General features: G+C 47.0%; 1 protein-coding gene across 5 annotated transcripts in view; it reads right to left on the bottom strand.

Annotated features, from left to right (window-relative positions):
* Window positions 1-24,870, bottom strand: part of ARHGAP44 (Rho GTPase activating protein 44) — a 157,361-nt gene that overhangs the window by 54,194 nt on the left and 78,297 nt on the right. For all 5 annotated transcript variants that reach the window (XM_084762833.1, XM_084762836.1, XM_084762834.1 and 2 more), the window contains exons 2-6: window positions 18,588-18,627; window positions 17,835-17,939; window positions 10,296-10,372; window positions 3,443-3,554; window positions 671-747 (exon numbers count right to left, since the gene is read on the bottom strand). In XM_084762833.1, coding sequence (XP_084618959.1) covers window positions 671-747; window positions 3,443-3,554; window positions 10,296-10,372; window positions 17,835-17,939; window positions 18,588-18,627 — 411 coding nt within the window. The remainder of the gene's footprint in view (window positions 1-670; window positions 748-3,442; window positions 3,555-10,295; window positions 10,373-17,834; window positions 17,940-18,587; window positions 18,628-24,870) is intronic.

Below are 24,870 nucleotides of genomic sequence, written 5' to 3'. Positions count from 1 at the left end.
GTTTGTAGGCCCAGAGTCCAGAACAGCCTTGAAGGACCTTCATAGGACGGCCACAGCAGGGACCCTCAGACGACAGACATCATCCACTGCAGTAGCTGACACACGTGCAGCGTTAGAGATGCTCTCCTCGTCGCACACACATCATTTCTCTCTCCTGTCCCCTGGTTCTCATGCCCACTCTTTCCTAAGTCAGGTACCTTCTTCCTGTACCCCAAACACAGCACCTTGGGGCTTCTGCTCAGACAGGTTGCCCCACATCTTTTCCTCGTTGCCTCCTTCTGGCTGTACAACACTCAGACCAAGTAGCATCTACTCAAAACACATTCTTCTGGTTTTCTCCAACTGATACTGACGCCTCTTCCTCCATCTTTCCTTTCCAAACTATACCCAGTGGTGCCTTTCTTTTTTTCTTAAAGGCATGGCTGTCTAAAATTGTTCCCTTCAGCAGAGTCTACCTTCAAACTCAACTGAAGCCTCCAGGAGGCCAGGGAAGCCATGTTTCTGGTCATTGCTGTTATCTCAGGTGCCTGGTGCACACAAGGTATTAAGAAAAACTTAATGAGTGAGAATCCACCCCCCCCCGACACATACACAAACCCGCCCCCACACCCCACACCCCAAATATCATGGTCCTGCCGACGAGGCTGAGAGGAAAACAAAGAAACTCTACCTGGTCCGTGAGGAATCCATGTCGAGCACCAGCTTTGCTAAGTGTTTCCTCTGCTTTTGAATATTTGGGATTTCCACCTGTGGTTCCAGAAGAGGGGGAAACACAGTCAGAGCCAAGGGCGGAGTTAACATTTAGAGAGCGAGGCTCTCAAAGAACGGTTGAAGAGCCGTTGGCGGTCACCTGTAAGTTTGCTCAAGGTCACCTGTAAGTTTGCTCGCAGTCTCCTGGTCCCTGTTTTCAGAGCAAACCCTTCTCTGTTCCGTCACTGTCTTGAGTCTAATCGGCAATGAACAGGAAATCATGGTGCACGCCGCGTACAACTTGGTGTCAAGCTAACTGCAATTATCTTGTACAGCTACTGTTTTCCTGCCTCCCCTGCCCCTGAGTATGTGTGTGTGTGCGTGTGCGTGTGCATGTGTATGTGTGTGTGTGAGTGAAAACCCACCTGAGATTCGTTGTCGCCCGAATTCCTGGGATACAATACAGCGTAGTCACCCCACACTGCCTGCTGCATTGCTAGACGGTACTCATCTTACATGAATGGAACTTTGTACCCTTGACCAGCAGCAGATGAAACACTCAACTCCTTCCCTGAGCTGCAGCCGTCTTCTCTTCCCTAGACAATCTGCAGGCCCCTTATCACCTAGGACCACTTCTGTGTATCTCTGCTTGCCTGGGCATGGCCACACTCCTGACCTTAGCCAAACCAGAAACAAACAAACAAACAAACAAAAATAACAAGGTGTGGGAGGGAAGGGGAAGAAGACCTAAGGACTTCTGTGTCTGTGTCCCCATGGAAACAAGGGTGAAAGGCAGGACAAAAGAAGAGCGCGCCACCAATTAGGTGCCGGCAAGTCAAAGAACAGCTATAACACCTATCTCAAATGAGCAGCTGAGCTCAGAGAAGCCATGGCCTTAGCAGAGCTGAGATGCTAACGGGTGCCTCCAGGACGTACAGTTTATATTTATAGAAACAAAGGAGGCATGTTAGCATATTTATAAAAATAACGCAAGATTTCCCACAGTCAGCAGTGAATAACTCGGCCTCCGTGGAGCTCTCTCCGTAAGGACGTCTTCCATATTGGTTGTGTGTGGATGCTCTTTTTATATTTTCCTTTCTAAAAATGACTTCCTTGAAGATTCCAGTGCAGGATTTTGGTTCTGGGCCCAGCAAAAGTAGGGCAGGATGTGAGAATTAAAAAGGAAAATTGGCTATGAATTGAACTAAAATCATCTTGGGGTTGTGGGTTTTTTTTTTTTTACACAAGGGGAAAATGTGAGAAAAACCTAGTGCTCCGTGAGGCACTTTCCACCCACTTGGCTAAGCCAGGCTGAGGGATGTGCCGAGTGCACTGGCTCCCAACGGCAAGATGCATCCACAAGATGCATCGTCAGCATCCGCAGAGCCTGGGGCAGGGCTGGGGTGTCAAAGGGCTGCTCAAGTCTCAGCAAGGGGTCTGGGATTTGCTGCTGGGTCCCCCTAACTTCTGGGGTTGTTTCTGGCTTTGGCCAGAGCTCCAGGCACCTGTGAGGAGCAGGTGTCTCTTATGAGTGTTCCTGGCTAGGGGAAGATAGGAATTGAGGGCAATGGTTTATTGCTTCTATCCACAGGGTGGGATGCCAGGGCTAACAGCTGCTCTATGCTGAGATGTCAAAGCACCATGTCAGTTTACTCTTTGATCATCTTTAGGTACATAAGTAATTATTTATTCATAGTTTTTGTCTCAGAAAGACTACGGAGAGACTGGGACACACTGAAGGTGATCTAGAGATGAAACCAGAGGTGAACTGGGCAATATTGCAAAGCTTCGAAAACATCTAGTCTTGTGGGATGATGTACTTTTAAATTTAAATGAGCAGAAGTTAACTGAGTACTAAATTTGAGTCAGCCCCAAGTTGCACTAATAACCTTGCTCCGTGTATGTCATGGGCGAAGAAGGCTAGGGGCCACCACACATCACAGCCACAGAAGGTTCCACCATTGCCGGGGTCTCCCACCCAGAGCAGTGTTAGCTTTTGTATGGCGAGTGAAATACAACTGAGGGATCCACCGGTCGGTTGGTGGCGCACGCCTTTAATCCTAGCAGAGGCAGAGGCAGGCAGATTGCTGTGAGTTCAAGGCCTGCCTGGTCTACAAAGTGAGTCTAGGACAGTCAAGACTACATAGAGAAATCCTGTCTCAAAAAACCAAAAACAAAAACAAAAACAAAAGCAACTGAGGGATCCACAGTGGAAGGCCCAAAATGACCCCAGCCGCCTCTTGTCTCACTGGATAAAGCTGCACAAGCTGGGGATTAGGACAACTGCCACACAGACATTCAGATAGCTTTTTAATAAAATAGTGTAATTTAGAATCTTGTGAAATCCAGGAAGAAAAGGACGTGAACCAGGAGGCATTAAGATGCTCTAGCATCAGTTCCCTAGACTCCTCAGGAAGAAGCTGCCATGTATGCCACTAGCCGCTGAAGACTGGAGATGGACAGGGAAGAGGATGCTGGGAGGCACTGGAGTGATGAAAGTAGGGGCTTGAGTTAGAGACGGAGGTGATGCTGCTGGCTCTGTATGTTTGTCCATCCAAAGGTGAACAGAGAAGTCAGTGGGGGAGGGGAAGAGGCTGAGAGCTCTACCATACTTGGAATCTTGACCATGGTGTGGTCATGACACTCCCTGATGCGAACAAGGTCAGTGACTGGGGAGAGGGAAGGAAACCATGGAAGGCTGGAATTAGAGGGAATGGTTCTGTCCGGGGCCCAGCCTCATCCAGTGTCTCACCTCTGCTAGCAGGAACAGGGGCTCGATCACATCCCTCTCCACTTGCAGCTCAAAGTGGATCAGCTCCTGAGCTAGCTTGTCCTCCGTCTCTCCACAGAGCTTCAGCATCTTCCTGCAAGCAATGAGGGAAAGGCATCCTGAACATCCTGGACCACCACACTGTGCGGAGTCACACTCCATCACTCCTGGCTTGATAAATGTCCCCAAGTCAGTGTCAATAAACCAGTTTGTTCCTATGGCTACCAGTGACCAAGCTGTTCCCATCATCTCCACGTGTGAAGTTATCACCTGTCCCAAACAGTACTGAGTGCCAGGGACAGCAGGGGCGCACGAGAACCATGAGAGATGTGGAGAAAACAGACTCACACAAGCCAAGTCCTCCAGCACAGGGATTCAGCTGTTTTGCGCTCTCCTCTGGGATCCCTGGAGAGACCAGCTAAGATGGAGCCACTAACCCACCACACCCTCAAACAAACCACCCAGAACTCAATTCTGATAGGGCCTCACCAGGAGGAAATACTTACTCCTAAGTGATGAAAACCTACTCACTAGATGGTGAGTAGTTAGGCCAAATGAAAAAAGCCGGAGGGTCACCGCACAAGTTGCTCAGTGCTGACCGAATGACAGATGTCACAATCAAGACAAAGTTAGCCCACTTTCTAAGAAGAGAGACTAGTAAAAAAAAATGTATATACATTTTACTGTCTAAGGACTGTCTTCCTTACACAGTACAATGCTCACTGAAACTCAGGTAAGTTCTGAATGTCAATGAAAGTACAAGCAGACGCAACGTATTCCCAGCTTATAGACTGCTTCCTCTAGTGTAATACGCTCACACAGCACCTGATACTGCCATTGGCTAAACATATTTCCACCTCTTGGTTCTACATGTGACTTATCTTGCACAAACTGCCTTTCTCCCAGCGTAGGACTGACCTCAGGGACTGACACATGCCCAGTGCAGACCTACCACTGGGCTGCCTTGGCTCCACTTGCTTTTCACATGTGGCTATTTTTAGGGCCTCTCCGTGTCTGCTTATGCACAATTCATCACTCTGTCATGTAGAGTTCTTTTTTTCATAAACATGTCTACGTCCGTGTATTAAGCATTCCCATGATCAAAAGTTTTTAGTGACCACATATGCACTGCTGTGGCCTATATACATATTCTACACCTGCATACATACACATGCGTGTGCGCGGCCTCTTCTGGCATGTTTGAGAGTCTCCACTGATCTATAACCCCGACGACTCAGCAGGCAAGCCTTGCTTCCTGTCAAGCTGCCGAGTCTATATGCCATCTCTTTCAGGCGATCCCTGGAGTACTCCTCACACCCTGGGCTCCTTCTGAACCGGGATCTAGTTATTAGAACGTATTTGCAATTCTTTACATATTCCTGTATCTGGAGGGCTCTGATTCTCTTCCTGTCGTTTATTGTAAATGTGAACTCCCAGCTTGTGGTTTTTATCTTTGTGTCTATTCTAAAACCATAAAAATTCCTAACTGTACAAACTTCGGTCTCGAGCATTAGAGAGAAGGTCTACTCTGCCTGTTCTGGACTTAAGCAGCAGTCAGTGTGTCCTGAGCACCAGGCTCTGCACTTGCTTTCCCTAGGAATGAACCACACAGCTCAGTTTTCTTGCTTTCTGTGTGTGCCTGACTGAGCCCCAAACACTGGTGACTTTTCCAACTGGCTCAGCACCAAACACTTGATGTGTATGCACCACGCCTTCTTGAACTCGTTTCCCCTGCACATGTGCCACCCCGGAGTGTATTCCTTTTATCCCTGGGCCACAGCTGTTTTCCTGGAGTCTTCCTCCAACATTACTGGGGTTTGCCACAGCCCTGCCCTGTGTCTTTCACCCTGCATCTACCTCGCTTTTGTTCACCCTCCTCAGGAAGTGAAGTCACGGGTTAGGGCCAGTCCTCACGTTCTTCTCCACACCCCCATGGGCTGGGCCTTGGGTACCATGTTGAACAGTCTCTTTCTGTTTTGAAGGCTGTTTTAACTTGCTGGCATCCTTTGTTGCTTTTGGTGGGTCTGGAGGTATCATGATTCAGGTTCTTCACGATGGTACAATGCTTATTTCCAGGAGGATGTGCAGTTTCTGCTCTACCTCAGTTTCAGATTTATGTTGTTGTTGTTGTTGTTGTTGTTTTTCCCCACTGTTCTAGGAGCTCAGCAGGCCCTTTCAGTTAGGAACTCAAGCTCTTCCATCTGGAAAATGCTTTCCAATTATTCCTTTTTATTATCATTACAATTTCTTCCTCTCTTTCTTACAACCCCTGCTATTTAAGCATGACTTCCGGAGCTGGTCCTGTAACTTTCCAAGTCTGTCTATGTGCTGGGTCTTTGTCTTCGTGCTTGGCTTTCTGGATGATTTCCCCCAAATCATCTTCCACTGAGAATTCTGCATCTGCAGTCATTTGTTTTCATTTCTTCCAATTTGCTGTGGATTTCTGAATGTTCCTGCCTGCTAAGAAACATCTCGTACCAATATCTTCCTGATTTCATGGCTTCCCTTTAAAACCATACCCAACAGTTCACCAAGCCTTCCCTGTCCACCCCAGCTCGAAGTCGTTCAAATTGCATTTCTCTCCTGCGTGGACTAAGGCAAGACTTTCTTCAGATGCTTGCAGGGGAAATCCAGGGCCTGCTCTGTTTGAGGGTGGGGATGGCATGGGAGGCAGGCGAGGCGGCTGTGAGCATGCCCACTGAATGCTCTGCCTGAGCCAGGGGCACTCTCTGCCTCTAACATCCTCACAGCCTTTCTTAGGTCTTTCCTTGGACTCTCTCAGCTTCTCCAGGAAAAGATACGTCTTTCTACTTTCTTCCCAGGAGGAATAAAGCCTAGAGCTATGGGGCTGAGGGCTATGTCCAGGAATCCCGGGTTCTCCTCTTTGGTGACTGGTACTGCTGTACGTGCTGTGACCAGAGTTCAGTATTTCAAAAGTATTTCTGCTTATCCCCCATGGAGAGCTGTACGGGGGCAAGAGGGGATGAGGATGGGAAATCTCCTGCAGGTGTGAACTGTGAAAGCTCTGGATTCCTGGGTACCTGGAAGACTTGAAATCCCCATTTATTATTTTAATAACCCATTCCACCTCAAGACCCATGATTGCAGAGGCCGTGGTGCCATTGCTCTTGAGCATAAGAGAATTCCCTGCTGTATGTCAAACCTTGGAGTATCGACTGCTGGTGTTGGGGGCCGAAGGGGGGGGTGGTAGTTATACTGGGATGTACCCCGTAAGTTCCTTACTTGTTACCGTTGTCTTTACAGTGTTGAGGATCAAATCAGAAACGTCACCATGTGTGTTAGGCAAGCGTGCCACATACTGAGCTGTGTCCAGCCTGTTCTTGGTTACCGCTACGGCTGAAAGCTCACAAAATTATGGCACCGGTGTCTTTTTCTTTTTCCTTGCCAACATTGCGGGGTTTATTTTACATCACAAAGGAAAACAAAAATGGCTGTGTTATGGCTATAGGGATTCTGGAAGGAAACAAGAGCAACAGGTAGCCAGCCTGCCTCCCTATAAACGCCACGGCGTCACTGTGCAGAGTTCATGCTTGCATGCCTACGATGTTCTCTATTTATACAGCGTACTCTGTGCCATCTCCATCTGTGATGACTGAGGACACACACAGTGAGTGCCACCGCCTTCTCTGTTAGCTATTTTCCTCAGTGCTTTGATCAAGTACTCGTGTGAAGCACCTTCATGGAGGAAGGGTTCCTTCTGGCTTGGGGCTGGAAAGGGTCCACGTCCTGGTGGGACAAGCAGGCAGCTCAGGGCTCTCAGGCAGAAGCAGCACCAGTTGCTGCTTGTTCATATCTCAGCACAACCGGGGAGACAGAGACCAGACAAGAGCAGGGCCTGCTACAACGCTCAAGGCACGCCCTGGAGCGTGTCTCTTCCTTTAGCTAGACCCTCCCTCCCAAAGGTTCACAAACCAGAAGCCACCAGATGCAGGGAACAAATGTTCGAACACATGAGCCTGCGTGGGACATTTTCCATCTAACCACAGTTCCTTCATCCACTGCTTCTGATCTACCGTCTCCTCTGCGGACAGGTTTTACTTTCCGTCTCTTGTCTGTTTCTATTCCTGCCCACGTGTGCATCGACAGTTCTTTCCAAGGATGTCCCCTTGAAGGCATCACAGATCTCTTATGGTCTCAAGCTGTGTGACCCAGGCAGGTCTGGAAATCATGAGGTACCTCAGACTGTCCTCTAACTTGCATCAATCCTCCTGCCTCAGCCTGGTGAGCGCTGAGATTTCAGGTGTGAACCACCACACGTGGCTTCAAATTCTCTTTGCTTGTCTAACACACACACACACACACACACACACACACACACACACTACAAATGTAAAGGTAATATATCCTACCTCCATTTCAAATAATAGAAGATCTGAAAACAGTGCTCCCTCCCCAGTGCCTCCTGTTGTTACCAATGGTTGAGTTTTACCAGGCTTATTTTCTTACCCACCAAATTAGTAATTCTTAAACTGTTGCTTTATTAATTTAATGCTTGTATTTTGTTTACACTAAAGAACAGTGCAATAAGCCTCCCAGATCATACCACTTTGGCATAAGAATTATTTTGAGATGAAGGCAAATTAAAAAAAAATCAAAAGTGAGGTCTTTCTCCCACCACACCTAAATCCCACCTCCTCTTCCTACCTAGAAGAACAGAAATTACTCACCAGATGCCTCCAGACCCCAAGACAGAACCTCGGGAACCCATGTGGTAATTTTTGCCATCTACTCCTGCCTTCTGTTCGCTCCCCATATTTCCCTTCCCTCAATCTGCCACCCAAGAAACTCCCCTCCTTTGTCCTGTCATCGCTTCTCACACTGCTACTCTTTTGTCAGGATGCTGCACAAGCCCACGTCCTTCCACCCGGGTACTCACTGCTAAACTAACTACTCCACGTGCATGCCTTACACATGCTGGGGAAAAGTGTCTGCTCTCCTAGTCAGCTGATGATCTTTTTTTTTTTTAAGATTTATTTATTATTATGCACACAGTATTCTGTCTCCATGTACACCTGCAGGCCAGCAGAGGTCATTAGATCACATTATAGATGGTCGTGAGCCACCATGTGGTTGCTGGGAATTGAACTCAGGACCTCTGGAAGAGCAGCCAGTGTTCTTAACCTCTGAGCCATCTCTCCAGCCCTCAGCTGTTGATCTTAATCACAGGGCCTGGCCCAGGTGCTTAGGAAGACGAGGGGGAAAACAAATCTTTTCCTCCCTTACAACACTGAGACTTCAAGTTCTTCCGAGTTACTCACACTTCGCAGTTTTCCTGTCCGTCTCATCAAACCTCAGCCTGTTCAGTATGCAAACCTCCAAGTTTACTCTGCAAGTATTAACTCTATGCCTGGAAAAAAAAATTCCCTTTATTCTTAGATAATGGCTTCATTCAGCATAGAAGTCCAGTTTCCTTGAAATCTTACTCGGTACCTGAACACATCCTCTACCATTCCCTGGCATTTATTTAGCTCAGATGGTCTGCTGTTGCTTTAATGCTGATAGAGGCGGTCATCTTTTTCCTTTGGCTGACTTTAAATCATGAATATTTTTCTAGAGATCACAGAATTGTTCATGCTCCTTCGTTTTAGAGACTCGTTTGTCTTCTCATCTGTAGCTGAGAAGCGTCAACTGCAAACCTCCCTTCTTCCCTTTCCTCCTGGGGATTCCCTCTAGACAGACAAGGCGCCTGCGCAGTGCCCGTGCCTCCCGGTGTAACAGGGTGCACACCTTCGGCTCGTACCTCATCGTGTCCTCTTTCCAATTCTTCAGCTCTCCACTGGTGCGGAGTCTGCACTATAGCTCAGCAAAGACTGACTAGCCGTACACTTCCTACTTTAAAGAGTTCTGGGTTTGGTTTTTGTTTATTCAGGTCTGCCCACATGATTTACCTTCCTTTGTTAAGCACTTTGTTTTTGGTTCCTTACACTGTTGCACTCTAGTTGTTATTTTGCACTTTCTTCCATGTTGTCCTGTTATTCCTGTTCCTTGGAGTGACGAATTGGTGGCTGAGTGTTGGATACTCTGTGAATTCTCCTCCAAATCAGCCTGTCTTGTCTTGCTGGGAACGCCATATGTTCTGGCATCTGATGGACGGCAACTCTTTGCTTCACTTGAGCCTGGAGGTCTCCCTGTCCCTTACCAGACGTACGTTCCCTTCCCCACGGGGACGTAGCCTCACGGCACTGACAACAGCGCTTTGGCTGAGGGGTTTGATTTTTTTCATGGTACCATCTCCTTTCCCACCCAGAACTAGATGAGCCTGGGAAAGCATCGGTATTGGCTCAGGACCCCCAAGACCAAGTTCCCAGAACAAAGGTGATTTATTTGCCCCAGACGGACAGAGGCCAGGGAGTAAGAGACAAAGAGGAGGCAGAGGACTAGGGAGAAGGGGAAGGAAACAAGGGAGGGGAGAAGGGATGTTTGTCCTGGAGGACCAATGGCCTGCCTCTAGACAGAGGAGGCAGGTGTGGCCTATGGGAAAATGGAGGTTTATAAAAATAAAGGGGGAAAACTTGTGTTGGAATGAGGTGTTTAATTTTAATTGAGCATGTTAATTAGGTGAGCCAAAGGGGCTTTTGATAGCTGGACCTTGGCAGTCAGCCACAGGAGGAGGGAGGGGCCGAATAGGAGAACAGACTTTGGTGTGTAGCTTTGAAATGTAAGCTAGTGGGCTTCCTCGAGGCAGAGGGAGTGAGAAAAGCGAAGCTTGCCAGAGCCATGCTTGAGTGCTAGAGTCCCGTCACCTGGTGCTCTGTGAGGAGTCTTGGTCCCCCTGTTACAGATGGGGACAAGCACACACACGGGATCACCTTACCCGAGAAGCGTGTCATCTCCCAGGATCGCAGACCCCTCCGTCAAGCACTGAGCCAGAGTCGTCAAAGGCAACTTTTTCTGGAAAGGAAAAAAAAAATGTTGCACTGAAAACCTCCCATCCGTGTCTTCTGAAGTGACAGAGCCAAATACTTAAAAAGATATTTTATTAATATAGCTGTGGAACATGCTGACTTCAAAACATGTTTAATCTTGAAGTGGTCATATGGCTTAGAATTAAGAGATGACAAAATTTGGAAAATTAGTAAGCTGTGTGCTACTTTGAAAAGTGAGCCCACTGTCTACACTTTAAAGGTGAGGTGGAATCACAAGAGAGGGGGAAAAGGCAGACTGCTTCGAAACCATGTCAACAGAGGATTGAGCAATGCATTCATTTCCCCCAAACTACTGTTTTCTTGATAAGTCTATTCACCCCATTTTAAAAGCAAGATGGCAGATACTCAACAGAGAAAAGTGTTCACACACAGTTGCAGTGTACAACAAAGGCCAGGCAGCTCATAAAAAGGCACCCCTGCTCACTGGTGACCAAGGAACCCCAATCAGCCACCCAGACGAGGAGCCATCACGCCTCACACCCACTTGGATGGCTCTATTTAACGTTTATTTACGTAGAAGACAGACATTAGTTTAGCATTGTGCAGAAGGGCATTCTCATATTTTTGGCTGTGAGCCCAGCCTTATAATGGCTGAGCCATCTCCGCAGCCCTAGAAGGGCATTCTTATTGGAAACTTAAAACAGTCCTTCACGGTGGCAAAGTTAGGCAGCAGCTTAAAGGCTAACGGAAGCTACCACTCCACTCCCAGGTACACGGGCAAGCAAGGATCAGAACAAATGCGTGGTCACCAGTGTGACTAGCAGCCTCCGTAGAAGACCCAGGAGGCAGAAACAATTCAAGCATCAATGGGCTAAGAGAATGTTGTGTTTCTGTATGATGGAACATCCCTCGGCCTTCAGATGCCACGATGCTGCCCAGATTCTTATGCACCTTCTATTAAAATTCTAGCCATATCTCATTCTGGCACGTGAGCATTCATTTTACTAGCTATTTTCCTCACAACTGTTAGTACATGCTGTGAATAGTTGGCCCCAGCTGGTGGCGCTGTTCCGGGATGCTGTGGGACCTCTCAGTCACAGGATGGTGGATGTACCAGTGGGCCCAGGCCACCAGGGATACACACTGGAGAGTTACAGGCCAGCCACAGTTCCAGCCTGAGCTCTCTGCATTCTGATCCTCTGACATGTGAGCAAGTCGCAGCACAGTCCCTGCTGCCAGCCATGCCTTCTCCCCACGATGGACCGATACCTCGTGAAACCATGAGCCAAAACAAGCCTCCTCCCCTGAGGTAGCTTCTGTCAGATGCTTTCCCACAGCAGCAAGGCTGCTAAGCAACACATCTTTCCTCACTCTGGGTCTTGTCCCCCTGCTTACGTAGAGGTGTCCTTCAGAGCATTTCCTATTATGTCATCGAGAACTGACTCCTCTTCGTTTTTAAAAACTATGTGAGCTGGGCCTGGTAGCGCATGCCTTTAATCCCAGCACTCGGGAGGCAGAGGCAGGTGGATCACTGTGAGTTCGAGGCCAGCCTGGTCTACAAAGTGAGTCCAGGACAGCCAAGGCTACACAGAGAGACCCTATAAAACCAAAAAAAGCCCTATGTGAATCACTGAGTGAATGGCAATGTATCTGCACAAGCCCTTTACTAATAGTTTAGCTGTCCCTCCAGGAGAGAGGTGGAGGTGAATCTGAGGGCTTGGATTCTGAGATCAGGAAGACGTTTTTTCAAGTGTTTGGGGGGGGGGGGGGCAGGGAGGGTTGTGGGTAACAAAAAGAAAACTGATGTCTTTTGTTCATGTAGATCCTTTAGGAATCAAGAAATGAGAAGGAGGCCAGCAGGGGCAACAAAAAGAGTAAATGAGGTGGTTGGTAGCTTCGAGTCCAGAGGGTTCGGGCAGCCCATGCCAAAAGGTGGAAATGAGATGGATGCTAATGGGCTGTGTCAGCAATAGGCTACAACAGCTCACTTCCACTTCTAAAGGAATTCCAAGGGCTCCACGTACACAGGTAGTATAGCCACCTCCTACCTGCCAACTGCCTGTCACCCAGGTCTTATCTGCTTTCTCCTGCCCTACAGCCACGCCCACTTCATATATAAGGGCACTCAGCTGCGAAACATGTTTCCCTCTGTTGCCAAGGCTCCGCGCTGGCCCCGATCCTTGGTGAGTGAATAGATCTGGAGCAGACTTCAAGCCAGTCGGCAGTTTGCAGGGACAGAGATAAGCTATTAAAATTAGCTTGTCCCCAGCTCTGGAGTTCAGGTAAAAACTGGAGAGCAAGACAAGAAAAGACATAATGTCCCCGGGTTCAGATGTATCAGTCTGTCATGTCTGAAACGACTGTTCTTTCTAAAATTATCCTGGGCTTAAGAGGCATGGCTTGTACGATGACTCAGGTATAAAAATCTCCCTGTTCCCCACACATATCTGTGTTTGTATTCTCTCATGCGGCTCTGAAAACTGCTTCCTGCCTGCTGTCCTCCAGTTTTCAGTCCTAGAAATCAGCTTGTGTGATTTAATCCCCTGAAGGCCAAGGCATCGTGCTCAGACCACAGTCATTTTCCATGGGCACCTGAGGCTAGGCCAGGGCCTTGCTAACAAGGCACAGGCTGAAACTCCTTGGTACTTGCACAAATAGGGCACAGTGGGCTCATTTACAAACACTACCTCATTAAACTACACAAACATCACCACCGGGTAAGAAATCACTGCTATCACCACTCTGCAAATGAAGGAGCTAAGGCTTATGAAGTCACTCACTTGCTCAAGGTCTGGCAAAGTGAAGACGCAGCTTTACTTGACTAGAGACTCCAGGTTTGACCTCAGAGCCCTCTCACCAACTTGCCTGGTACTTTAAATTGGTGGGCTAGTGTGTCAGGCAGATCCTGTGCCTCAAATACTCATGGACTGTCTGTTCCTGACATCGGTCTATTTTTAATCACCGCCTACCATGTGGCAGGCCCTGTTTTAGGCACTGGGAACACAGCTGGTGGAGACCAGACCCCTGTTCCCATGGAGCTTGGTAACCATTGCAGAGATGGGTGAACGTGGTGCTTCAGCCATAAATGATGGGCTGTGGGAGAGGAGGAGCCTGTGCCCTGGGTGCATCTTTGATGATAAGGTGGAGTCTGAGAAGAGCAATGAGTAAAAGTCACTGGCCCGAAATGCTCGGAAAGAACCACACACAGAGGGAGATCGGCGCAATCCGACAGGGTGCAGTGCTCAGAAACACATCAGGGCAGCTGGAGGAGGAAAGACGGGAGCAACAGCTGAGCTCAAAAACACGGACGGAAGACTCAGGAAAGAGTTCAGACTCCTCTGTTCCACAATGGATAGGACCTTTGGGGATGGTGGGGGGGGCGCAGGGGGAAGGGGCGGGGGGACACACCAGGGACAGTGGCTTCATCTGATACCCATGTTAAATACCTGCTTGGGAGGTTGTAGGAGATGAGACAGGAAGAGGGAGGAGAGTGATGAGGACCGACCGCCACTGGATGATAACCACAGGGACCGGGGTGGTGCGCGCCAAAGCAAAATGGAAATTCAGAGCAAGAGGTGCCTAGGGGTTTTCTGGGAAGGGAAGAATACTATCCACTATCTGGGATGGAGGTTGGAGCCAGCAGGCAGACCTTTGCCAGGTCCTCCCAGGAGGTCTTCTAACCCTGCAGGTCCTGGGTTCCTGACGCAAAGGCCGTTAGTCTCCTCAGCTCAATATTTCCCTCTGGGTGGCCTCAGCTCTACAGAGTCAGTGGCCACTCAGGTCCCTCGTCTCTGGCACTCTTTACCCATTCAGAGCAGGGTCGCGACACTCTGCTGGTGGTATCCGTTAGGTAGGCTGGCTTTTCCAGCTGCCCTGTTCCTTGTGGCTTCACCTAGGTCATGCCCATATGTGTCTAGTTGGGTCTCCCTTCTATCACGCCCACAGCGGTGAGCAAGTGGGACGCCATGATGCCTTTAAGGATGAGGTCCCAAGTCCTAGCCCTGACCTATCAGGTGTAATCCAATCCCCTGCGGCCCCTGCTTCTGCCTCCTCTCCATCTGAAGTTTACTTGCTCTCAATACATTTTAGTTTCTGAAGAACGTCTCACTCCTTCCTGGCCCCGCATCCCTCAGGTCTGACCATCTTGTGTATTTCTGTCACAAGCCCACTTCCTACTGTGGGACTCCTAGTGATCTGCTTGGTAGCACTAAGATATAATCCATGTCATTGATGCCCCATCTTAGGACCTGCTCACCTCTAACCTGGGCCTTCCAGGGTCGGGGGTCCAGCTGAACATGTTTCTTGGCACATACACTACCCTACGTGACAGACAGGGAAAGGGGAGAAATACCGTATCTCATAAGATAGGCACAGCTCAGAGCCCTATCCCCTGTCAACTAACCAGCTAAACGGCCTGGACTAAGGGATGCAAAACCGAAATGTGATACACATCCTCGCCCCTCTCCATCCTGCACGGGGAATCCAGATGAGCTCAGCAGCCACGATGATAATGCTCCTCTCACCACCAAGGCAGTAGAAACTGCCCATCTGCACAGACAAGCAGCCATAGCCTTGAGGACCCATTGTTAAAGGAGAAGAGAAACAACACTTGAGGCCTCACTGATTCCTAGACATAATAGAGAATGCAGCCAGAACATGCTTTCCACATGCAAAGCAATCAATCCACCGTCTCCTTTCCCAGGCACTCTGCTGGTCACGATTCACTTGTCCAGCCATGTCGCCAGGAGGCGTGTCATCAGCCAATGAGGCACAGCCCAGTGCCTTACAACCGCTGAAATTGCTCACGCCACCCAGAAACCTTCCACCTGCCCCATTCATTCTTCCCAGAAACCAAGATAAAGGTTCCTGCTTACTCTTCACCCCCACCTCCTGACCACCCCTGGTGCTGCCCTATGTGTCCCTAGGAAGCCTGGCATGGCCCCCTCTCCCGGGTCCTGAGATACAAGCCATTCTCCCGTTCTCCCTTGCCTTCGGACCTGTTGGCTAGGACACACCTCAAATGCTCTAGGGATAAGTCAACACTGCTAAATGGAGGGGATTTGCAGAGCTCCCAACCCAGTTAAAATGTTACACGTTAGGTAATTCTTAGCCCAGGAAATTATGCTAGTGTCAGCTCCCTGTCAACCTCCAAGGCTGCCTTCAAGCCTCCAGTGGTAATATTAAATCTTGGCCTTTTTCATTTTGTTTTGTTTGTCAATGGGCCTCCCTTAGCCCAGCCAGACCGCAAACTTACTATGTAGCCAAGGCTAGCCTCAAATTCACTATGTAGCCAAGGCTGGCCTGGAGCTCATGACCTTTTGCTACCTCCAGAGAGTAGAGGTTGCAGGTGTGTGTTAGCATGCTTGGCTCTCAAATGAGGCTCTTGAGAGAAAAACATACTACACTTGGAATCAATTATTTTGCAGCAGAAGGAAGGATGTGGGTCAAAGGTCACCTGAGCTCCAGGTCACTATCTGGGACAACACTCTGAGTACCACACTGGGGCATCATTGGTGAAGGGAGATCGTATCCAAAGGCATTCTGCAAGCTCCCCTTTAGGACTGCTCAGGGTCAGCCTACTAAAATCCCTGACACATACATGCTTCTGTCTATAGATATTTTCCAGAGCTGAGGAAGTCTTGTTTATATAATACACAAGGGATTCCTACTGACAACAGAGTTTGAGCAGACCCAATCTGAAACCCCCAAACTTCAAGGGCTCCAAGATCTGAAACATCCTGAGCACTGACCAGAAGCCACCAGTGAAAATTCCACCTGGCCACATGTGACACTTGCAGTGAAAACAGAGATGCCCCAGAATATTAAATAGCACCACCTTCGGGTTGTGTGTGATAGACAACATGAAACAAGTGAGTTTCATGCCTAGACTTACGCCTCAGTGCCAGGATATCTCACCATACCACGGATATTCTATAATCCCAAATATTTGAAACCCAAACACTTCTAAGTGTTTTGGGGCAAATGAGAAAGAGGATGAAGGCTAACGCAATCAGGTTGGCCACATTTGTGCAGGGGACAGAAGGAAGCCTGGGGCACATTCATTCATCCTTGACTCTATACAGCCAAGGCTAACATAAGCAGGGGCTCAGGAGGACCACTGCAAACAGAAGCCAGCACAACTCCAGGTGGAAAAGGAATCCAACAGACACGAAACGCACACATAAACTCAGGGAAGGAAGAAGGGGAGAAAGGCTATCTGCCATAAACGCAGCTTAAGGGAGAAAGGGTTTATTTTGGCTCTGCATTCCAGGGCTTAGACCATCACTGAAGGAAAGTCAGCATCAGAATCTTGAAGCAAAGGTCACATGGCATCCACAGTCAGGAACAGGCTGCCATGAATGCTCAGCTGCTGCACTTATGGCCCGTGATCTCATCTAGGGAACATGTGCCCTCAGTGGGCAGGTCTTCCCACCTCAGCACAATTAAGATAATCCCCACAAGCGTGCCCAGGTCCATCTCCTAGACCATTCTTCATGTTGTTAGGTTGGCAATCAATACTAATTAATACCATCCTAGATGGCAAAACATTCATAATAAACCAAGACAGCACAGCCAGTAAGTGCTTGCCTTGGGAATACAAGGTCCTGAGTTCAATACCCAGAACTTTTCTTTTCTTCTTCTTTTTCAGATAAAAGCCAGGTGTGGTGGTGCATGCTTCTACTATCAGGGTTGAGAAGGCACAGACAGGCAAATCCCTGGGGCTTCCTGGTCAGTCAGCCTAGCCTACTTGCTAAGTTCCAGACCAGGGGAAGGAAGGAGGCAGGGAGGGAGGGAGGCACGGAGGGCAAGTGAGTGAGAGAGGGAGAGAAAGCAAGAGAGACAGAGAGAGAGGGAGAGATACAGACACACACACACACACACACACACACACACACAGAGAGAGAGAGAGAGAGAGAGAGAGAGAGAGAGAGAAGCGTTTCCCAACCCCACCACCACCAAACATGTATGTATATGCATGCACACAGGCACACATGCGCGACTCAGAGCTCTAAAACTATCTTTGGCTCTTTGGTGGAACTGAAAGAGGTGGAGGTGAAGAGGAAGGACAAGAAAGGGTGCATCCACCAATCACTGCTGAGAATAAGCGCAGTCAAGATGCCAGCTCTTCCTGAAATCAGCTGAAAAGAGAGCATCGGAGTAGCTCTGCTGCCTCATTCCAGTGGAGACAACTTCCAAGATGGATGGTAACGTCCCTCAGAGCTAGGATCTTAAAGCACTTCAGCATGGTCCTGATGTCCTCCTGGCTGCCTGCCAGATCAGGGCCCTCACCCTGGCTGGCGAGGGTGATGCTTCAGGCAGGGCTATAGAGAAAGAACTCCAGCCTAACAGAAATTAGCACCAAGGCGTGCTTGCTTGGCTTGCAGACACGTGAGCAGACGCAGCACCTGACTGCCCTGGGAGTGGGATCCTGCGTGCCAGCGCGCAGATTCAAGGCTGCCTGGACTCGGCAGAGAGAGGGCACTTACTGAGCGCTTGTCGGCCTCTGCTCCCTGCTGGCCCTGCAGACACGCGGTGAGCTTCTTGTGTGTGCTGTGGGACACCTGTTTCACCAGCTCCAGGCGCTTCTCCACCTGCAGAGACAGTAGGAGGCACAGAGAGATTGAGGTCCGGAGTAGACAGCGGTGAATTGTTACCATAAGGACAAGGATTTCTGAGCAGGAAATGCCTACTGTTGTACAGCTGGAAGAAGGGCGACCATAGTCCCAGGATTCCCCTGGTACTCTTTGAATCATTCCCCCAAGAATCTAACCTACATCTGTGTCTTAGGGAGATTAGCTCCAGGATACCCTCAGATACCAAGCCCCCCCCCACATGCTTGAATAAATGTACTTGCATATGACCTTCATACACCCCCGAGTATCTGAAATTGCCTCTGGTTACTCATTGTGTGTCGCACAATATAAACTCTATGCCAACAGCTATAATACTGCCTTATTTAGGGAACAGCAGGGAGAGAAGTCTACACATGCTCAATACAGAAGCATCTCACCCCAGTATTTTCAATATGTGGTTTGTTGAAACCATGGACATGAAGTTATACATTGGGCGCGGTGGGGGGGGGGGAGCAGCAAACTGGAAACACTGTCTGAAACAACAGAGTTTTTTCCACCCTAATGTTTGTATGGGAGCAGCAGAGGCATGCAAACCGCACAGAAAAGGGCTTCATCTCAGAGGAAAACACCTTCAAGGTCTAGAGGGCAAGGCGAGCGACAACCCACCTGGAGAAGGTCTTCACTCAGAACTTCAGTCTTTTCTGCCCTAGAGGGGAAATGGAGAAAGCGGTCAGAAATACGTGTAGACATTTACACAAACATACACACACACACACATACATACATACATACATACATACATACATACATACATACATACTTAGGTAAGAACAGGGTCTAATGACAGGTCCCACGTTTCTCTCACAGAAACTCCAGAGAAGCAGACATGAGTCGCAGAAACTCTTATTAGGCAAAGATAAAGAGAGCTCCAGAATCTTTCAGATCCACTGCCTAACCACCACACCAGCCAAGCACCATGTTCAAGGTGCTCTGGAGTGTCCCACCACAGACTGGGACCAGTATCGAGGACAACAAAGGGACTTTTTATATTCTCCCTAAGAAGACTGCCACAGCCATGTACTCAGGCTTGCCCCATAAGAGCAAACAGAAGTAGCCAGCTCCAAAGGTACAACAAATGAACAGCAAACACAAAGGCAGTGCTGGATCCTAGCTACGAACATAGAGACTTTTGCCATGGCTTGGCCACCATCAAGTGTTAGGATCCTAGTTTCTAATGACATAATCAATGAAGAAAATGACAAGAAAATGAGACACCACCCCGGTTTAAAAAAAAAAATCAGCAAGGCAGGCATGGTAGCACTTGACTTTAATCCTAGCACTCAGGAGATCTCTGAGTAGATCTCTGAGTTTGAGGACCGTCTTCTCTACACAGAGTTCTAGGCCAGCCAAGGTGACATAGTGAGGCCCCATCCAAAAAAACAAAAACAAACACCTCAGCAAGACTGCATGAAATAAGGCAAATATACAAACATAAATTGTCTACAGATGCTTAGCAATGGTTTCAAATAACCAAGTTCTTAGGTGTCCATCTATCAGATGATATAAAGAGCCTGCAAGCTAGGTGTGGTGGTTTGAGGGAGACTGTCCCCCATATGGTCAGAAGTTTAAATTCTTGATCCCCATTGGTGGCACTGTTTGGGTGGGGTTTGGAGGTGTGCCCTTGTCAGAGGAAGTACATACAGCCCTGGAGGTGGGCTCCGAGAGTCCCAGGACTTGTGACAGTTTGTTCTCTATGCTTCAAGTTTGAAGTTCAAAATATGAGCCCTCAGCTTCTTTCTCCTGCTACCTTCACTCCTCCATTGTGAACTCTAACCCTATGGAACCGTAAGTCCAAATAAACTCCAATAATAAGTCCAAAGTAAACCCAACCAAGTTGCTGTGGTCACGGTGTTTTATCTCCACAACAGAAATGTAACTAGCACACTAGCAAAGTACAGAGTGCTTACAAAAGAACCCACAGAATATTGAGATCAAGTGGGGGGAAGACATAGGACGTCTGTGAACTAGAGGACTCCACAGAATGAAGGTGCCTACTCCTCCCTAAGCTGACCTCAGAAGGAAGGTAAGCCAGAGCTACAGCAGGATGGACTGTGTTGTGGAGATAAACAAGCCAATGCCAACATGGACAGTGGCATGCAGGAGAGGGGAAGTAACTAACGCAGCTCTAGAAAGGAAAATAGTTAAGGCACTCACATGAGCCGATTTTAAAATTAAATAATCAGGAGGGTGGCTTTTACAAAAGGATAGGATGTGCTAGCCAGAAATAGATCCAGACTCAGTACCAAGAAATCCTGAAAAAGGAACAAAGACTATCTGGGGCTGAAGATAGAAGGTAGCAAACTGTCATGGAATACAACATGCCAAGGTGTGAATCCTACCCCTGTGCCACCTATACAAATTGATGACAAATAAACCGCAGGCTTCAACACAACATAAAGAAGTGGAATTTTTAAGCACAGGAAAAAAAATCTGTGACCTTCATTAGAGCCGTGGGTTCTAAGAGATAACATCAAAAGCATTCTGTATTTTTTAAAAAAGGAGTTGATATGTTAGACTTCCAGCAAAATGAAAAGCTCTTGCTTTATGAAAAGTCCTGTTAGAAGATAAAAGAAAACCCATAGGGAGAAAAATGTTTGCAAATCACATGATAAAAGAATGATATGGAAATTAAATACAGGGTTGTCAAAGTCAGAAATAAAAAAATCTATTAAAATAATCACAAAAAAGCTGGGGTTATTACTCAGTGGTACAGCATTTGCCAGGCACACAGCCCTGGGTTCTATCTCCAGTACTAAAAAAAAAAAGAGAGAGAAAAAAAAAAAAACAAAAAAACAAAAAAAACAGAATATTACCAAGGAAGAGCTACAGATAGCAGACACACACACACACACACACACACACACACACACACACACACACACACACACACACACACACATCAAGTGGCATCATGGCATCAGGAACAAGCACATCCTCTTGTACTGAGGGCAGACAAGGCAGCACAGCTCAGGGCAAGCGATCTTAAATGCAGGCAACTGAGTCCATGCCAGAGACAGCCCCCACTGCACTTGTACGGATCACAAAATAAGTAAGCTGACAAAACTTCCGGGAGATACTAAACATGTCGAGATGATAGAAGGCATCCCTGTTCTTTTACAGGGAGGCGAAAAAGATACAGGGACTTGAAACCATAAAACAGCAGGATGGATCTCATAGACGTACTTAAACTCAAGATCCGGAAATAAAATGTGCGAGCTCTGCTCATGAACACAAGGATTTGTTTCCAGATGAGGCTATGAAGCACTTCTTGACCAGTGTGAAAAGACAGGTACTGTTCTCCACCCCAACACACTTTATATTGCAATAAAGAACAAGGGGAATTGTAAGAGAAAATATATTTGTCTGGGCTATAGCTCAGTTGGTAGAGTGTTTGTCTAGAATGCACAAAGCCCTGGGTTCAGTCCTTGGCACTGGGAGTAGCGGCACGCATCTGTAATCCTGGCATCGATGGGGCAGAATCAGGAAAATTGTAAATTCTATGCGACCTGAAAGTCTGAGGCCAGCCTGTGATACAAGAATAATGCCCCCATCCTTCTGCCCCTTAAATTGCAAATTTGGAAAGACTTCTAAATAGCATATATGTCTAAAAAATTAAAAAATTTACAATTAAGAAACAAAATACATCAATCTTATCAAGAAAGTAAAGTATATACTCTCACCTGCTTATATTATAAGAGATGCAATAATACTTGGAAAGTATAAACAGAATAAACAAAAATAAAGAAGAAAGAAAATAAAGAGTATTTAAGCTGGGAAAAAAACCCACATAAGTTATGTCTTCAAAGAGACTAACAAAAAGAAGCAAATCGTCACAAGATTCATTTGAGAAACAAAAATAAGAGAAAAGACAGAAAAACAAGTAGAACATAAGCAGGTGCCGCAGAGACGAAAAGGTAAATAAGAATCTGGAATGACAGGACTCACAATTTTGACAAACTGAGCGAAAGGTTCAGAAAAACAAAAGCACGTTAAAAGTGACTCAAGAGTAAACAGAAAGCATAGATAGTCCTATCAACACAGAAGCTGTTCAGACACCAATTAAATATCTCTCCCAAAGGAAAACAGAAAGCCAAGGGGGACTTACAAGTATATTTTTAAAAAATCCCTTCAAATGTTCACAAACTACTTTATTATTAATAATAGGAAAGTAATCAAAACAGGTGTCAGTTGGCGCCTGTATTAGTCACTGCTATTATATGTCAACTGCATGACAAGGAAGGCATGGGCCCAGGGGTGGGAGGCATCAGCTCAGTGTCTGCAGTCAGGGAACAAAGCACAGACAGGAGATAGAGCCTGGCTGTAACACCCCAGAGAGGGGGTGCCTCTAGTGGGCCATCTCCTTCAGCCAGTCCAACCCCCTAAAGGTTCCATACCCTTCCAGAACAGCTCCAACAAGCTGGGAAATAACTGTTCAAGTACATGAGCCGATGGAGGACATGTCACCTTTAAATCACAAGTCCCAAACTGGAAGAGGGCAGTACAAGGAAAGACGTGTAGTTAATCTCAGCAATGACACTGTAGAATAAACCGGCACATTGCAAACAAGTTAGATTAGCCGTTAGAATGTACACATGTGGTCTCACCTCAGATGTGCTCTCAGTATAATTAATCATACTGCTTAATTAAATGTCAAAACCATGACTAGCTCATCAATGAGAAATATTTAACACAATCTAATGCATATTTGTGAAAAATACAAAAAGGATAATCCTTGGGTTTTTTCTTCTCTAAAGTGCCTTATTCCTTCTGAGGATATGATAAAAGTATTCTTGTGTGATCGAGAGTCAGACAGATCGCCCTACCCAACAGTGCACAGCGGAAACAGAATATTTAGGTGTTTATTTATTTGTTTTGAGACACACCCTCAATATAGCTGAAGATGGCCTTGAGGGCTAATGTTCCCGCTTTACTTTTACTAGAATGACAGGCATGCCTATTCTTAAAATAGGCTTCTAAACCTGAAATGGAAAGTCTAAATAGACATATTTTGAAGTTAAGTTTATCTTAAAGTAATTCAAGACACCATAAATAAATGATTATATAACGCACCTGGAAAAGGTGGGTTAGACACAAATCAGTACAATGAAATTAATCAAATCAGGAAATGCTCAGAAAACTGAAATTTAAAATTCATTTAATGTGGCAAAGAAATTAAACCTAAAAAGGCGCCAATATGTTTGTGGGAAGACACTAGAGATGAGGTGCGTCACTATGAGGGCAGGCTTTGAGGTCTCCTAGGGCCAATGTGGTACAGTCTCCTGCTGCCTGTGGGTCAAGATGTAGAGTTCTCCAGCACCATGTCTGCCTGCATGCCGCCATGATAATAATGGACTAAACCTCTGAAGCTGTAAGACAGCCTCTTAAATTTTTCCTTTATAAGCATTGCCATGGTGTCTCTTCACAGCAATTTTTAAAACCCTAACTAAGACAATGACATAAATAAATGGCAAGACCTCATTTCTAAATATGTTATACACCTTGGTTGTGGGACGTAGAAAGTCAAACTGGAACTGACCTGGAAGTTTTCTCCCTGCTAGCTAGCTTTCATGGCCAAAATATACTATGTAGGCTACTGTAGAATAAAAGCCATCAATTCAGGAAGTTGTTTCCTGTGCCAGTGTGTTCTAGGCTCTTCCCCACTTTTTCTTCTAACCGATTTAGTGTCTCTCGTTTTATGTTAAGGTCATTTATCCACTTGGACTTGAATTTTGTGCATGGTGTCAAGTATGGGTCTAATTGCATTTTTCTACATGTAGACATCCCAGTTAGGCCAGCACCATTTGTTGAAGATACACCTCCAGCCTGCCTGAGAGCCTTATAGCCCATGCTCCTTGGCAGGCACCCCATACCCATCCCTAGACATGGCTGTCACTCCATCCACTCCTGATGTCAGAAGAAAAGTCCTGAGCACTCCCCCAGACTCCCAGGGATCGGCTGTGAGAATCTCCTACTTCTACAAAAGCTCTGCTCCCTGGGTTAGAAATGTCTCCGAGCCCTACTTCTGAAAGCCCATTCGCACAGCATCAGTGAATTGAGCCCTGAGCCCCACACACCTGCTCTACAATCTGAGAACTAGGAGTAACCAGAAAACAGAGACCCAAACTCAAAAACCGGGAGACGAAGCTTTCATACGAAGAGACACTTCCACCAACCTAACTCCGGATTCCAAGGAGCCACTGCAAAAATACAGACAACATGGATGACCAAGAAGACAGGTTTCCACCAAGCATGACTACGCCCTGAGCAAAGCCACTTAGCCAAGGGATGAGCAGATGGTCTCAGAGTAGGAGTATTTAATATGTTCAAGGACCTCAAGAAGCTCATGAACAGATGCTGAAATTAAGACCATAAAACACAGTTGAATGAAATAATAAAAATAACTGACTACATGAATATAAAATTTAGCAGAGAGATAGAATTTCTGAAGATACTTCAATGTGAAATAAAACATGACATGAAAAATTCAGAGGAAAAAACAAACAAACAAACAAACAAACAAAAAACCTCAGGCGAAGGTTGGGTCAACTGGAAACACATACACACACCATAGAAGAACTCTAGAACAATATAAGAAGACCAAAACTGTAAATAATGGGTATAGCAAGAGAGGAACCTTTGGTCAATAAAAGATCACACTCGTAATCTAAGGAAAGAGGTATCTATTACAGTTCAAGAAGTACAGAGTACTCCAAACAGGACAGCGCGGCCAGTACTCCCCTTCCTGGGAGACAGTCTCCTCAAGTCCGCTTTGAGAATCTGGGGTTCAGAAACTAATTTGAAGGTCAGGTGAGGCTTGAAGAATTGTTGAGCACACCTGGTTGCCTGAGGAAAATGCTCATAAAAATTGGAACAGACAAAGGAGGCCAGG

This window comes from Acomys minous (genome assembly GCF_964271855.1).
Source record: "Acomys minous genome assembly, chromosome: 16".
Classification (NCBI taxonomy): Eukaryota; Metazoa; Chordata; class Mammalia; order Rodentia; family Muridae; genus Acomys; species Acomys minous.
Note: the sequence above shows the minus strand (reverse complement) of the source record. Positions and strands in the feature narration are given on the sequence as shown.